This window comes from Brassica rapa, chromosome A03 (assembly GCF_000309985.2).
Source record: "Brassica rapa cultivar Chiifu-401-42 chromosome A03, CAAS_Brap_v3.01, whole genome shotgun sequence".
NCBI lineage: Eukaryota > Viridiplantae > Streptophyta > Magnoliopsida > Brassicales > Brassicaceae > Brassica > Brassica rapa.
Genome location: NC_024797.2, coordinates 14,247,429 through 14,263,129, shown reverse-complemented (window position 1 = coordinate 14,263,129; position 15,701 = coordinate 14,247,429). Strand labels below are relative to the sequence as shown.

The following is a 15,701-nucleotide window of genomic DNA, read 5'->3' as shown; positions in this document are numbered from 1 at the left end:
GAAAAGTGGGGCACTAGATGATATTTTCTGAAAATACATTTTCAAGACTTACCATGTATTCAGTTTTTATATCAATATTGATCAATTAGAAGCATTCTTTTACGCATATATTTTATTTATTACTTAGTTTAGTTTAATTGTATTTAAAAACTACCTATATATAATATCATACACCTTATAGTTACAGTACATCTAACGTTGAACAAAAATTTAGATATCGAGTAATATATGAAGAAAAAAAATCAATTTTTTTAAACACAGAATTTGACCCGTGTAAGGCACACGGCAAGAGATCTTTTGCAAGGTGATAACAAAGGCAGAACAAAATAATGTTCCGTAACCAGAAACGGCCTGATAGAACGAGAAAAAATGTACATCCGTTTGAATTAAAATAATCTCGGTTTGGAAGAACCAAACAAGTCTACACTAAACCGGAATAAACGAACACTAACTAATCCGGTTACTGGGTATTAAATAAAAATCCAGACCGTGGAAAGGTTGACGTTTTATTTAACAGTAACAGATAAATGAGAGAGGGACGATCCAGACCATCAGTTTCTAAGTTGCATATGCTTCGGTTAGGAGATGAACCGCTCGGTTTAATCTCTATTCAGAATAGCCTGTCAGGTAACTCCGGAGAAGACAAAACCGCCACGGATTTCAACTGTAGTAACAAAAATATGTAAAGTAACAAAAATCTACTGAAGTACTAACGTGACTTTTTTTAACGTGATTTTATTTTTAACGTGAATTTTTTTTTTACCTTCTCTTGCTTATACTTCAAACGTATAGAGGTTAAGGTGCACCCTTTGGTATTAAGCTGCAGATCTTGCAAGGCGTGAACAGATGCTTTGAGGTCTGAGGCTTTGAACGTTGTGTAATGTTCAAGAGTTGGATTCTGGACCCAAAAAAATGGAAGAATAAAAACAATATGAGGTTCAAGATTCAATATTCAAGATTTGTCTTAACAAAAACAAAGAGAGAACGGACCCAAGGGTGGCTTGATTGGTTCAGTGTCCACTTAGCAAGAAAAACAGCTGAAGCAGCGATGACCGAAGGAAGAAACTTCAAGAACTCATAGTCTATTAACGTCAGTTCGATGAGATAGTTCGCCAGAAACTCCATTTCGACACTCGGTTTCTGCAGATCAGAAGCATGAGCTGCTCGGAGAAACCTCCTGCATAAAAAACGGAAACTTAGAATCACCAAAAAGACTAGAACATCTGAAGTGTTTTCACATTTACCTGAGGAATGTTTTTGAAGTGGGTGTGTAAATCTGAAAGCCAAAATGCTTAAGTACTTGGCTCTCCATCTCCAGGACCTGATCCTTTGTGTAAGTGTTATCAGTGATGAAGCAGAACTCCTCAATGCGTGGCGCAAAGATCTCCTCGTATTTTCTTTAAAATATTTCAAGAAACAACACCAAACTCTTTTTTCAGATGTTACCTTCCTGACCAGCATTGTTTGATTTTAAAGGAGGGAAGAGATTATAAACTTACGAAGCAATGAACATACAAGTGACACCCAGCAATTGAAGCCTCTGTCTTTCAATGTAGTTTCCATGGAGAAACCAATCTATGAGATACATTGTGAGGTAGAGTGTGTCCGGTACAAGTTTGTATTCCTCTGAGACCTAAATTTTTGTTGTAACAAAACTTAGCAACAACTTAAAAAAAAAAAGGGATCTAAAAGACTAACCTCTACAAGCCAATCAACTAATATTCCTCTCATTGTCCAAGTCAGATCTCTTTGTATCCTCTCCATATAATCAGGAAATGGTCTGCGTTGAAGCTGCTAGGTGTAGACAAGTTGTTAGGAATCAGATGCCTCTAATGCAACATTCTAAGATTTTTTATTACCTCGGCAACTCGCAGATTGTGGTAGATTTCAGGTGCATAAAGGCTACACAGTAGAGGATCTTTCTCATCTGAATCAATGTCAATGACTTTCAGAATTTTTGCCACAGTGGATACAGCGCCCACCTTCTCTATCTGCTTGACGGTCTCCAACTATATGGACAGTAGCCAGAAACATATTATTTGATATAAACTAGGAGTATAGAAGCAAGAAGTATTGTGTGTATTTAACAACATGAACCTTAGGTGAGATCTCGTTTGTGATATCTTTAAGAACAGCTCGCTTCTTAGGTGCACTGGCTTTCTTCTCATCCAAGGCTGCTCTCTTTGTATTTGCTCTCGCTACATGTCCTAGACTCTGTGTTGTAGCATCCACTTCTGAAGATGTTATCATCTTAGAGTAAGCACGAGTGAGAGGGCGAGCATGGAGTGGTATGGTGCTGCCAGAAACATCATTCTCTTTCTTCATGATTGAAACCCTTTGAAATGATTCGGTTTCCAACCCCTTCTCAGTACCACATCATCATCACTGGATCTGTGGAATTTAAAGTCAATATCAATGGTAAAAAAAAGCTTAAAGTTTAAGACAGAACATAGAGATCAATGTCTAGCCAAAGCATACAAACTAGTATCTATGCAGATGAAAAGAAATTTATATTCAGCTTAAATACAGAGGTGTCTATATAGAGATTTAAACATAGACATGGTTTGTTTATAGAAAGAACCAATGTTTTCACTTATGTGCTTCCAATTAAACTCGTTGACTAATTTGATGATTCCATGAAATAAGGGAGAAAGAATGATCTAACAAAAAAGCTTACAATTTAAGACAGAACTTAGAGATCAATGTCCAGCGAAAGCACATACAAAATACAGTAGTATTTATGCAGACGAAAAGAGATTTATATACAGCTTAAACATGGACAGTCTTTGTTTTTAGAAAGACAGTGTTTCTATTTATGTACTTCCAACTAAACTCGTTGATTCATTTGATGATTCCATGAAATAAGGGAGAATGAATGGTCTAACAAATGTATAGTTTTTTTTTGGAGCAAAAACAAATGTATAGTTTCTTTTTATGGTAAAAACAATATTCCATAAGTTTTTTTAATTTACAAATTAAGAGTACATATAATTTTTGACTTTTTCTAAACATTAAACATATTAATTACCTAGTCAAATAATTCAATCAATAATTATTTTTTTTGAAAAATACAAATTGTTATAAACAAAGATTAATAAATTTAAAATTATAAATTAAAGTAATATCTAACTGAAACAAAAAAAAATTATAAAACATTAATTAATTAAAAACAGTGGAAATATTTATTAGTTTATAAAAATTCATTTCAGAGAAACTGGAGTCCCAAAAAAAAAGTTAATATGATTATTCTTTGAAATAAGGTTTTATCTAATTATGAGACACTTTGATAATTTATTTTACATAGACCTTTTCTTCTTTGCAAGTATTGCTCCAGGGAAATTGGATCTTCAAACCAAAGAGGTTACATTTAGGTTCCAAAGTTCAAACTTTTTCAAATTCAGGCAGATTCAAAGGTCAAATTTGCAACTTAATTTTTTTCTTTTGAACCTTAAGTTAATTTGATTTTCTTTTTAAGAAAAAAACTATTTCATCCAAGAAACAAACAGATCTATGATTTAGAGCTGCAAGATCTCCAAAACTAAAATATTCAAAGGAAATCGTACGGATCCATTCGTAAAAGAGAAGACAACTTACAAACAATGCAAATATTTATCAAGAACTATATCCGAGTGACCCATAACGCAAAAGCTTCAAAACCTATAGATTATTTTTCAAGAAAACCGCATTGGGAGACTGTATTTACAATCCTAACATTAAACATTGCAGATGCATAATAACATCACATTTCAGAAAGAAAAACTAAAACAAAGAAGATGGAGACAGAGTACGCAGAGAACTTACCACGCTCCAGAAAATTCTTCAAAGGAAAAAAAAACTTTTAAAGATGACCTTTTGGAAGAGGAAGAAAAGGGAAGCTTAAGACAGATCGAGAGAGTAAACGTATAGTCAATTCGCTTCTGTGCAAAGGGACTGTCTGTGGAAGAGAGCGGGATAGAGAGAGAGTTTAAAGATAATACTATTTCTTTTCTTTTCTTTTTGTTATAATTAAATATTCATTTGTAATAGAAACTTTGTTTTAGGGGAAAGAAGAAAAATGTTTGTTTATGTGCTTCCAACGAAACTCGTTTGACTAGTTTGACTCCACTATATAAGGGAGAAACAACAGATCTAAACACTAAAATGAAATTTCGATCAAGTGATTAGTTGTTAATTTTTTAAAATTCACAATATATGTGACTGAACATGATAAATTTTTGTTTACATTTTGGTAACTTATCATTTACCTTTTCATCTTAATCACCTTTGGTATTTTATAATTTGTAGGTTCTGTGTCATTTTCATTTCTCCACTAACCTATTGTAAATTTGTAATTAATAAGGAATTATTTTTTCGAATGTTTTCTTATTATTTCTGTTAGTGATTTTTTACCTAAACCCAGCTAAAGTAAAAAAAGAAGCAAAAGATCGTTAGTGGAATAGCTTACGTTTTCCAATGAATGCGCTGTTACTCATTTTTTAAACTAAAAGGTGTCACTGTTAGACAGCTTGGCTATTCATCCAGAGGTAGATAAAAGTGACTATAAAACATCATGTTGTTTTAAAGTTAAAAAGGGTAGTGAGTAAAATAGTGTACTTGGAGTGTTGAATCTTGTAACAATAATGGTTTATTATTGGGAAATAGGCAATAGTTCATATTAGTGTATTACTGTATATATAAAAACAAAGACCAAATGCTGAAATGATCCATTGCCCCCCCCCCCCCCCCCCAATGAGTCTTTTATAAACTAATTTCCTTACGTTTCTACATTTCTTTTATTACCCTTGAAGCTTAAACTTATTTGGACACCATGCATATGCTAATTGGTCGGGATTAAAGAATCTGTTTTGTACTTTTATTTCTATTGGATTTGCTTCCTTTTAAAAGTGTACTTCGAGTTTGTCGTCCTCTATGTATTGGGGACCCTCTATGTACTGATTAAAAGGTAACATTATGTGATCAACATTTTTATTTCTCATGTAGAACAGAACTTATAGCTAAATTTGTCAACCGTTACTTTGACAAATGTGCATAATAAAGTTGTTACTCGCTTGTTATGGGAGAGATTTCTCCACCATAAAACGTTCTACAAAAAAAGTAAATTTTCTACCCATGGGTTGAATTATTCACATGCAAATCATGTGTATTAACTTTGCATTTCATCTAGAAAAGATAGTCCTCCAGCAAAGATAGAACGGTTCTATTAGAACCCAACAAACAAAAATGTACATTTCTTTGACTATCTTTCTTTTTTTGAACGACCTTTGACTATCTTTCCTTACACTCAAGAAAGTGAACAGTAAGACAAACTTGTGACAACTGATGGAAGACACCATCACTAGATCAAGAACTTCATGTATACCAAATTAAAGTACCAAACATTTACCATCACTATATCAGAACCGTACATGATAAATTGTTCGAGCACGGCAACCCTCTAAGATCAGGGTAGTAAACCTTGGTGTGGGAAATTGAAATGTACGTTTGATATGGTTATTAGTTCTATTTCTAATAGCGTTTACTTGATACTTCATGGTCAAGGATGTCCCATTTTCTATCATGGTCAACGATCCTGTGAAAAGTAATGTGATCTTAACACACATGAACTTCATTTTCATGCATACTTTCAGTTACCACTTCTCTGTAAAAGTAAACTTAACGTAAAACAAAAATGTAGAGTTCACGAAAACTTGTTCGAATTCAGCAACCCTAAGACTGATAACCTTCCTATGCCATACTGAAAAGCTCTCGTTGTCATAGCCATTTGTGCACAGCTTTTATATCTATCTGATATTGTAAAAATGTTACCGTTGCTACAAGAACAGCCAACACTATGAGCATTGATGTACTCTTTGTTTTTGCCACTGTCCATTGGCATTATGGTCTTGTTAGCTTCATGATCTTCACGAGTTTAATATCTATTTGAACATGGCCGTATGTATACTAAGACTATCAGTGTCAACTTTTGTACTCAAACATAAGGGTAAATATCGATGTGTAGATATTTTTTTTAAAGTAATGTTATGGCTAGAACTTAGACATACCTCCCGAAAGATGTAGTGATTCAGCTCGGCAATATCCCGGGAAGTTGAGCTACTACAGTTCTTTATGAACAGGTTTTTGTCTAGTAAAGAAAGGAGCAGCTCTATGTAGAGGCCTATTCCCATCCAAATCTTGCTCATTGACAAGATAGTTTGTTTGTTTATTATGTCGTAAGTGTTGTAATATTTCAATTTTCCACTTTTTAGTAGCAATGTGAACAATGTTCCAACCTTCTTGTTGCTTTGAATCAATCCAAAAGTCTTCAAAGCTGTGTGTGCAAAGATATTCTCTCCCTTCCGACTGTGAATCTCAGTTCGACTTCCCCCTCCAGGGCTAATATCACTTTTAAGCATTGCTTTCACAAAGGCTACATGGATTGGAAGCTGATCCTTTGACTTTATATCCAATAAAAGACATGGATATTCAAAGACAATGCTCCTCACTAGTTCAATAGTACTCCATGTAGCAGCAAGATGAAGAATAAAATCTCCTCAATTGTTCTTGAGACATGCTAGTGGTGTTCTTCTCAGTCTATGGACTCATCGGAATATATTCAGAATGGAAGGAGAGAAGATCCGTGATCTGAGCTTGATAAAGAACTCCGCCACACACTTGAACGGAAACTTGTGAACAGAGTGAGCGTGAACTCAATAATGCAAAGAAGTAGAACAGTCCACGAACATTGTCGGGAACTGTGGATCAGTCCAAGAATGTTCAATTCTTTTGGCTTTCATTCATTTTGTCCTAATTGACATCCTTTTCTATAAATTGGGTACACATAAACTATGCTGAATTAAATAAATATTTCGAAACGTAATATAACTCTAAAAGATATTTTTCAGTTTCAGATTATAACCTTTACTCCCTTTGCATACAACAAGCGTTCACCGCATACAATCCTCATTACGAAGAGTTTTAGAAGATGTGACAAACGCTTAGCTTGTTTTCATAAAAAAAAATGTTGCAGAACCGAACCATCTTAAGACCTCTCTCTTTCTCAGACCTAAAAGAGACTTCACTATAGTTTTCTTGATTCAATTAGTCTAGTCCAAGATCGATCTATTAATGTCTTTAACCGGCAATAAAAATAACATAAAAAAACATGACATCATCTTATTTATCCATGTTCAGTGATGAATAAAAGATACAATAGAAGAAACAGATAGCTACAAAGAAGCACAAATTACAAGAGAGAATGAGAACACAAGACAGAAGAGGAGGAGAAACAGATCTCACAGACTCACCAGTCTAAATCTCATTGCAAGAATTTATCAATGCTAGACGCGAGCGTAGATCTAGGCACTGCACCTATGATTGCATCCTTCTTCTCCCCATTGACAAAGATCATGATCGTTGGGATGCTTCTAACATTGTACTTGCTTGGGGTTGAAGGAGAGTCGTCCGTGTTCAGTTTGTAGAACTTGACCTTCCCGGTGTACTCTTTTGCTAGCTCGTTCACGAGCGGGTCAATCATTTTGCAAGGCCCACACCATGGTGCCCAAAAGTCAACCAATACAGGCCCGTCCGCCTTGAGAACTAGAGAGTCCCATGTTGTGTCGTTGACTATTGAAACTACTATTCATCATCAAATAAACAAAAACCCTTTAAAATATGAATGACGAGCCAAGTGTGAATGCAAATATAATCCGGTTCGAATTTATAGAATAAACACATCTATCAATCAATCATCAACACCAAATCAGTTCATAGAAACTACTAAAATGCATTATCAACCAACACAGGTCAAAAAGATATCAAGAACCACATAGGTAAAAGCCAAACTGAACAAGAAGAGACATAGAGTAGAGAGAGGACATACTATCTGTAGTGGTTTCCTGAGCCTCACAGACGATGCCTCTTCGTGGTCGAGGAACCTTCGAGGTCAACGAGGAGGGAGACTGGGAAAGACGGATTCTCAATCCTGCTGAGTCAGGCGACAGGGTGAACATCCGCCGAGCAGAGAGTGAAGCGGATGGAGAGGATGCGATTCTCGACTCCGAACGGAGGGAAACGGGAGGACGAGAGGTACAAGTGAAAGCAGCCATGGCTAAGAGAGAGATGGAGAGAAGCAGAGAGAGAGAGAGATCCTCCTAAAATAATATCTAGATAACGAAACTGTGGAAGAGAAAGTGTGGTGGCAGAAACTGAAACTGATATTTATTTTTTTAACAAATAAATGCTTCTTTATATTTTTTTTCTCCAGCTAATTACACGTTGAAAATATACATAAAATTAGGGAATTGTTTTTTCTTTTCTTTTAAAATGTATTAAAAATTGTTGGCAAATAAAATATACTTTAATTTTTTGATTCGTTGAGATGAGTTTGAGCTGTAGATGGATTAACAAAATGTAAGCCCAGAAAGCTGTGGAAACATAAGCCCATGTTCATATGACGACTCTCTTGAGTTGTTGTTTGGTAACAAGCTTATTTAGATCTTAAAATAGAAAATAGATGGAAATTGATATATTATAGCTTTATTCATAAAGAAAGAAAATAATGAACAGAAAGAAGAATTTGCAGCTTTTAAATGTTTTTTCCCGCTAATATTAAGTTTTGATCCATTTAAATTGACTAAGTAGTAATTAATAAATAGAATATTATGGTGTCCTTCATTAGTAATGTTACCCATATTTGGTTAACTAGTTCGTCAATTTGTGGTAAACTACCACCTTACTTTTAAGTGGAGCGTGGTGGTGTTACAATTTATTTTGGCTAGTATACCGAACCGGCTTGTACTGAATGGAAATTTATAAAAATAAGATTATCAATCATCGGCACACAGTAGTGTTAATGTTTTCTTGATACTTCTTTTTTCTTTTGGCGATGTGTACAAAGGGCCTAAACGTTAATGTTGCCTCAAATCCGTCGACAAATATACTAATGTTTGGTCGCATGTGCTTCACCAAGTCCTACCCCAGTGTATTCGACTTTTATAATGATAAGTACATGCGAACTTTTATTTTACTGAACTTTGATGCAACCATTTGTTAAGTCAGAAGAAAATGAAGATTCCATCTCATGGACTATAATCCCATGTGCCGATTATTTTTGCCATATAATAATTAACTTATAGTTCCAATAGAGCATTAAGATAAGGTAAAGCTCCTCTCTACACAACATTGGTATGTTCTGTTTGTTTGGATCCTGAGTTCCAACACCAATGCAAGCTTTTAACTTGTGTAAAGTAAATGGTAGTTGAAGTTGTTTATATACGGTGATGAGATTTGGAAGTTGGTTGTTCGGTTAATGGGAATATATAGTCAGTACTTTCTTGTATTAGAGTGTGAAAATGTAACATTCTTCTGTGGGGTTTTGTCTGAAAAGTGAAAAGTTACAGCATGTTGTGTAGTAAGTAAGCTTTTGTGTATGATTTGTTCTCTTTCTCTCATCTCATTGTAGAGCTTTAGAGCATTTTACTTCATTCTTAATGTCTCAATTGCGGAGGTTTATTTATATTTTTTTAAAGATTGGAGGCCAGTTTTTTTTTATACTATTATGGAAGTTCTCTACCTTACGTTCATGTAAATCTTTCACATATGCACGAAGTCCGTCCCTGAAAATTTAGATTTATAGAATAGTAATTTGTATTAATGGTGATTTGAATCCGAAAACAAGAGAAACTAACCCCTTGCATCCATCACTTTGGTGAACAGTTTTCAGATGCTTATCCATATCAACTCTTTGTTTATTTTTATTGTTTATCATCCGATCCGATCCAGAATTCTTAGCTGTTTCTGCATAAATAAATTAAATGAATACTTCCTTTGTTTCAAAATAAATAATGTTTTTGGAAGTTTTTGATGTTTCAAAATAGATGATGTTTTTATATTTCAATGTATCTTTTAACTTTATCAAAAAACGGTGTAATCAATCATATTTTGTATTTTGTAGTCCATTTTGAATAAAAAAATAAGTTTCTTAATAATTGTGTCTCAACCTAAAACTTTATGTATTTTGAAACAGACGAAGTTCGTATTTATTTTGACCACAACACCACCCTGTCTGTTTTGACCATTCTACCTCTTGGCTCCGTTGTAGGAAAAAAAATAATGTGAACTGAAAGAGAAAAAAAAAACAGAAATTGAGAAAAGCTTGAAATGAATTAAAGCCACGTGTCAAGAAGTCGTCAAGGACCCAACGTGTTTGTCTTGTCTGCAAGATCTATCAATCATTTGCGACTGATCTAAACGGTAAAAGTTCGTAAGTTTATTCATTAAAAAAATTCAACTACTTCTGGGCCATCACCATCTACTTTCTCAACTCTTCTGATCTTATCATTAAATTAAATCCTAAAGAGTCAAATAATAACTCAGACAAAGCTACTACGAGGTCCTTGGACTTTGCTTCAATTTCGATCAAGAAACAAAATGGAAGATCCTTTGATTGGTAGAGAGAGTCGTGGTGGTGGTACGGATCGGATCGTACGTCGCTCAGAAGCTATCACCCATGGTTCCACGTTTCAAATAGCTGCTGCTCTCGTCGATCTGGTTCTCTTCTATCTCTTTAAACCCTAGTTCTGTTCTGGTTTCTTCTCGAATAAGTTTCTATATATGCATCTTTCTCCGACCGTGACATCATGCGGTCTTACTTCGTACCACTATGTTTCTTTGTCTTTTTGTGAGCCTTTTTACTTTTGTGTCAAAAGGAGATTTTTGGATTGAACGTGATACATATGTATGTGCTTGTTTTGTAGGCTGAAGATGGTATTGGTCTGCCTGAGCAAATACTTGACCAGTCTAGCTTCGGAGAGGCTGCAAAGTACTATTTTATCTTCACGCGATTGGATCTCATCTGGTCACTCAACTATTTCGCTCTAATTTTGTTAAACTTCTTTGAGGTCATCACTTATTTATTAAGCAATGTCTTGAGCTATATATACACCAACCTTGTAAAAGAAGTAAATGAAATTGTAACACTCTTATCTTTTGCAGCAACCATTGTGGTGTGAAAATAAGCCTACGCCGTCGTGCAAAGACAGAGATTACTATTACCTGGGAGAGTTACCCTACTTGACCAATGCAGAATCCATTATCTTTGAGGCAAGTACTGAACCTATGTCTTCTTGGCCTTTCATTTTCCCTATAGATGGTACATATGCATCCACTTGAAAATTCACGACTTGCAATGTATTATTTACATTCTGTAAAGACTAGTTTATCCTCTAGTTGTTTGTATTAACTTATCAAAATAAGTACTTACTCTGCTTATCTTGCATGGTGTCTATTGTTGGGACATGTAATGTTTTATTTACATTCCGACAAGACTAGCTTATCTTTCATGGTGTCTTTTGTTGGGACTGGCAAGGATCCTTTCTCAATGTGCTGAAATTATTTTACTTTGCGTTGTCAAAATAGGTACTTACTCTGCTTATACTACTTGTGCATACGTTTTTTCCAATCATCTATGAAGGGTCTCGAATCTTTTGGACAAGCCGCTTGAACCTAGTGAAGGTAATCATACCCCTACAAGCCTCTTCACTGTTTCTTGCTTCTATTTGTTGAAAATTAGACAGAACCTAAAATATTGATTGTGTTCAAAAAAACCTAAGATATTGATTTCCTCTTTTTAACACAATTATTGTCTTCTTGATTCCAGGTTGCTTGCGTAGTAGTTTTGATTGTTGATGTGCTGGTTGACTTTCTATACCTCTCTCCACTGGCTTTTGATTTTCTTCCTTTTAGAGTCGCCCCATATGTGAGAGTTATCATCTTCATCCTTAGCATAAGGTGACAATTGATTTATATTTCGTTTCTATTAAATGGTTTCAATGCAAATACATCTATAGACAAAGAATTGAGTAGATCATGCCATGTAAGATAAAAGTCCACGTTTGTTTGTTTCACCTATATATATGTTTCTTTAAATTTCCGTACAGGGGACTACGAGACAGCCTCATCCTTCTTTCTGGAATGCTTGGCACATATTTGAATATCTTGGTCAGTGGCCTTCCTATTCAAGTTTGACTTAGAGATTGTATTAATTGTCAGTCTAATAATACTCTATGCTTAATTTCTTGAATATTTCCACAGGCTCTATGGATGTTGTTCCTTTTATTTGCTAGTTGGATTGCTTTTGTTATGTTTGAGGATACGAAGCAAGGCCTCACCGTCTTCACTTCTTACGGTGCAACTCTTTATCAGATGTTTATTTTGTTCACAACATCCAACAATCCTGACGTCTGGATTCGTGCTTACAAGTAAGTATATGGTGAAACGTCCAGTTCTCTCTCGTTTTACTTTTATTGAGTTGCATGGGAGACTAATTTTGTTATGTTTTTGTAAGGTCTTCTCGCTGGTCTTCGTTGTTCTTCGTGCTCTACGTGCTAATTGGCGTCTACTTTGTCACGAACTTGATTCTTGCCGTTGTTTATGACAGTTTCAAAGAACAGGTTGATGTTTGCATGGTTCTTATGGAAGAATGAAAAACAAAAGCACTAACAAGTTTCCACACTTATGTGTTCTTTTGGTAGCTTGCAAAGCAAGTAATTGGTATGGATCAAATGAAAAGAAGAATGTTGGAGAAAGCGTTTGGTCTTATAGACACAGACGTAAGTTCATTCATGCAAATAATTAAATCTCTCCTACAGGGAAGTTCCTTGTTAGTTTACGACATAGCTGAGCATATGTGCTTTTTGTCATCTTCCATTTTGTGTTTTTAACAGAGAACCGGGGAGATTAATAAGGAGCAATGCATTAAGCTCTTTGAACAGTTGACTAATTACAGGTATTATGATCTTCTGTATTTTATTCTATGTTACTATATGCAGTATCTATCTACTTGTTCATGGTCTCTTCCTTTTAATTTTGTTAACTTGTGACACCTGATATGCGTTCCTTATATTCAGGACGTTACCAAAGATATCAAAAGAAGAATTCGGATTAATATTTGATGAGCTTGATGATACTCGTGACTTTAAGGTATAAATCAACCAAGGAACTCGTGATAAGAGGATAACCTTAAAGATTACTTTTGCTTTATCCTTTTTGTTTCCTGTTGAGTAGATAAACAAGGATGAGTTTGCTGACCTCTGCCAAGCCATTGCTCTAAGATTCCAAAAGGAGGAAGTTGTAAGTCTACCTAACTCTATTTCACTCTTCTTTTAGAAATTTACTTACCTCCATCATGTGTTTACATTAACCATCCTTTGTGTTTTTACTGCAGCCATCTCTCTTTGAAAATTTCCCGGAAATTTACCATTCAGCCTTATCACAACAACTAAGAGCTTTTGTCCGAAGCCCAAACTTTGGCTATGCTATTTCTTTCATCCTTGTTTTGAACTTCATTGCTGTCATTGTTGAAACAACGGTATCTCCTGTCCCCATAAGGTGTATGTATCTCATTGATATTAAATTTCTAAGTTTTTTTCACAAGCATATGTTTTTGTATGTAGCTTGATATTGAAGAAAGCTCTGCTCAGAAGCCCTGGCAGGTTGCAGAGTTTGTCTTTGGTAAGAACTTAAATATTACCTTCTCTCCACTTACATTTTTTATATTTGTTTCTAATATTTGATGCTATAGGAAGTGTGCAATCTATGGTTATGTTACTCGTAAATGTGATTAGTTAATTATTTTTTAATGTTTTCTCAGGTTGGATATATGTTATGGAGATGGCTCTGAAGATCTATTCATATGGATTTGAGAATTATTGGAGGGATGGTCAAAACCGGTTTGATTTTCTAGTCACATGGGTCATAGGTAAACCTTTTGAAGCAGCAACTTCATCATTTTTTTTTTTGCTGATTGAATGATTGATGGCTATGCTATATATGATTGATAATCTTTGCATGCGCAGTTATTGGAGAAACTGCTACCTTCATAACTCCAGACGAGAACACTTTCTTCTCAAACGGAGAATGGTGAGGAATAACTATGAAACGTTTGTTACAATGGTTTTTTTTTATATATCTGTGCAAAATCCTAACTCTGTTTTCTTCTGTCATTTATAGGATCCGATACCTTCTCCTTGCAAGAATGTTAAGACTGATAAGGCTTCTTATGCATGTCCAACAATACCGAGCATTTATTGCGACGTTCATTACTCTCATTCCAAGTTTGATGCCATACTTGGGCACCATATTCTGTGTGCTGTGTATCTACTGTTCCATTGGTGTACAGGTAAATCATACTACCTTTTTACCTCTGAAAAATTATAGTTCCTCTGATTGTTTTAGCCTTTTAGGCTCATCTTCTTTTCCCTTTACAAAAAAATAAAACTTCATTCGTTTCATATTTTTCTTAGGTATTTGGCGGGCTTGTGAATGCGGGAAACAAAAAACTATTCGAAACCGAGTTGGCTGAGAACGAGTATCTTTTTTTTGGCTTTATGAAAACTCTTTTACGTACTAACTCCAGTATTTACTTGGTACATGTCATGTGTAATGTTCTTGTGCTTGCTAGCGAGTCTTGATTGTTAGGAGAAAACTATTCCAGTATATGATGCTTTTGCTTGACTAGAGAAACTCAGCTATCTACTGTTCAACTTCAATGACTATCCCAATGGAATGGTCACACTCTTCAACCTGCTAGTGATGGGGAACTGGCAAGCCTGGATGGAGGTAATACCACTCTATTAGTCCCAATTTTTCAGACTCATAATAGATGTGATTATAAACAGCTTCCTTTTTCTATGTTGCGACTCTTTAATCTACTCTTGATGATGTTTTCCTCAGAGCTACAAAGATTTGACAGGGACGTGGTGGAGCATTACTTATTTCGTCAGTTTCTACATCATCACTGTTTTACTATTGTTGAATTTGGTGAGATTCACTAACACTAAACTAGTTGTGATTGTTGTGATTAAGAAAACCAAACTTTCTTGACTAACTATGCATGGTTCTTTGTTTTAGATCGTTGCCTTTGTCTTGGAGGCGTTCTTTACTGAGCTGGATCTTGAAGAAGAAGAAAAATGCCAAGGACAGGTTAGTTATTATTCTAGTACTATTCGAATTGCCATAACGTTACTTCACGTTCACGGAAATGAACATATGACATGGAGATTACGAAAGTGTAATAACATAATGGATGTTAATTATTGTTGCAGGATTCTCAAGAAAGAAGAAACAGGCGTCGATATGCCGGGTATGTAGAGAAATATCAAATCTTGACTTTTGTTTTTGTTTTTGTTTTTGTTTTACAGCAGACACTTAGAAAAATCTAAAGCTTTCTTTTTTCTTGTTCGTATTTGTGAAATGGTTAAAAGGTCGAAGTCTCGGAGTCAAAGAGTTGATACACTTCTTCATCACATGTTGGGTGATGAACTCAGCAAACCAGAGTGTTCTACTCCTGATACGTAATATAGCTCGTAAAAAGGTCAAAATCTTGATTCTATGATACTGAAACTGTGTAATTGTTTGTTCAAGATTTAACAGTTTAACGATTGCGTCCTTGTGAAGAAAAAAAGAAACGATTGTGTTTATATGGTTTTGTGCCTCTTCGTTTACTCTTTGGTGTCATGACAATATGATGGCTAATGATTTATAAATTTATAGGATGCGTCTAAACAAATTATAAATTTAATTAAACAATCTAATCTATTAAAAGGGGAGTGCAAATTTAAGTTACCCCTTAGTTTTGCAAGTTATTTACAATAACATGCCACTGAAATTATTAATTAATCTATCTTTTAGAATTTTTTGTCTTTTCCTTTTTAATTAATGCATTT

The 15,701-nt window shown here is 34.8% G+C and overlaps 3 protein-coding genes across 5 annotated transcripts; 1 reads left to right on the top strand and 2 right to left on the bottom strand.

Annotated features, from left to right (window-relative positions):
* Positions 1–327: 327 nt before the first annotated feature.
* LOC103858695 (cyclin-A2-4) lies at positions 328–6,880 on the bottom strand. 2 transcript variants are annotated; one of them, XM_009136098.3, is made up of 9 exons: positions 3,802–4,296; positions 2,098–2,391; positions 1,860–2,009; positions 1,699–1,791; positions 1,500–1,633; positions 1,245–1,397; positions 991–1,177; positions 764–898; positions 328–664 (listed from the first exon to the last, which is right to left on the bottom strand). In XM_009136098.3, exons 2-9 carry the CDS (start codon positions 2,323–2,325, stop codon positions 611–613), a joined length of 1,134 nt encoding a protein of 377 aa, XP_009134346.1. In that variant the 5' UTR covers positions 2,326–2,391; positions 3,802–4,296; the 3' UTR covers positions 328–610. The 2 variants fall into 2 exon arrangements, with proteins under 2 accessions (XP_009134346.1, XP_009134345.1); XM_009136097.3 differs by lacking the exon at positions 3,802–4,296 and adding an exon at positions 6,270–6,880 and having other exon boundaries at positions 331–664.
* Positions 6,881–7,127: 247 nt separating this feature from the next.
* On the bottom strand, positions 7,128–8,195 carry LOC103858694 (thioredoxin M2, chloroplastic). 2 transcript variants are annotated; one of them, XM_009136095.3, is made up of 2 exons: positions 7,859–8,195; positions 7,128–7,611 (listed from the first exon to the last, which is right to left on the bottom strand). In XM_009136095.3, exons 1-2 carry the CDS (start codon positions 8,082–8,084, stop codon positions 7,295–7,297), a joined length of 543 nt encoding a protein of 180 aa, XP_009134343.1. In that variant the 5' UTR covers positions 8,085–8,195; the 3' UTR covers positions 7,128–7,294. The 2 variants fall into 2 exon arrangements, with proteins under 2 accessions (XP_009134343.1, XP_009134342.1); XM_009136094.2 differs by having other exon boundaries at positions 7,128–7,614; positions 7,859–8,189.
* Positions 8,196–10,245: 2,050 nt separating this feature from the next.
* On the top strand, positions 10,246–15,525 carry LOC103858693 (two pore calcium channel protein 1). The gene is made up of 23 exons (XM_009136093.3): positions 10,246–10,527; positions 10,734–10,877; positions 10,972–11,079; positions 11,395–11,490; positions 11,636–11,766; positions 11,916–11,976; positions 12,070–12,236; positions 12,323–12,428; positions 12,510–12,587; positions 12,702–12,763; positions 12,885–12,957; positions 13,042–13,107; positions 13,202–13,345; positions 13,431–13,488; positions 13,628–13,735; positions 13,833–13,896; positions 13,987–14,155; positions 14,280–14,344; positions 14,505–14,595; positions 14,710–14,796; positions 14,887–14,958; positions 15,081–15,118; positions 15,240–15,525. The coding sequence occupies exons 1-23, from the start codon at positions 10,408–10,410 to the stop codon at positions 15,331–15,333; spliced, it is 2,202 nt and encodes a 733-aa protein (XP_009134341.1). The 5' UTR covers positions 10,246–10,407; the 3' UTR covers positions 15,334–15,525.
* Positions 15,526–15,701: the final 176 nt, after the last annotated feature.

What these genes read in the sequence shown, in the direction of transcription:
- LOC103858695 (XM_009136097.3), bottom strand. Translation starts at nt 2,325, where the DNA reads ATGAAGAAAGAGAATGATGTTTCTGGCAGCACCATACCACTCCATGCT. An exon ending in ACAATCTGCGAGTTGCCGAG is followed by an intron (nt 1,792 to 1,859) that starts GTAATAAAAAAT and finishes TACACCTAGCAG; the next exon opens with CTTCAACGCAGACCATTTCC. An exon ending in ACTTCAAAAACATTCCTCAG is followed by an intron (nt 1,178 to 1,244) that starts GTAAATGTGAAA and finishes TTTTTTATGCAG; the next exon opens with GAGGTTTCTCCGAGCAGCTC.
- LOC103858694 (XM_009136094.2), bottom strand. Translation starts at nt 8,084, where the DNA reads ATGGCTGCTTTCACTTGTACCTCTCGTCCTCCCGTTTCCCTCCGTTCG. An exon ending in TCAGGAAACCACTACAGATA is followed by an intron (nt 7,615 to 7,858) that starts GTATGTCCTCTC and finishes GATGATGAATAG; the next exon opens with TAGTTTCAATAGTCAACGAC.
- LOC103858693 (XM_009136093.3), top strand. Translation starts at nt 10,408, where the DNA reads ATGGAAGATCCTTTGATTGGTAGAGAGAGTCGTGGTGGTGGTACGGAT. An exon ending in CTGCTGCTCTCGTCGATCTG is followed by an intron (nt 10,528 to 10,733) that starts GTTCTCTTCTAT and finishes CTTGTTTTGTAG; the next exon opens with GCTGAAGATGGTATTGGTCT. An exon ending in GCACATATTTGAATATCTTG is followed by an intron (nt 11,977 to 12,069) that starts GTCAGTGGCCTT and finishes ATATTTCCACAG; the next exon opens with GCTCTATGGATGTTGTTCCT.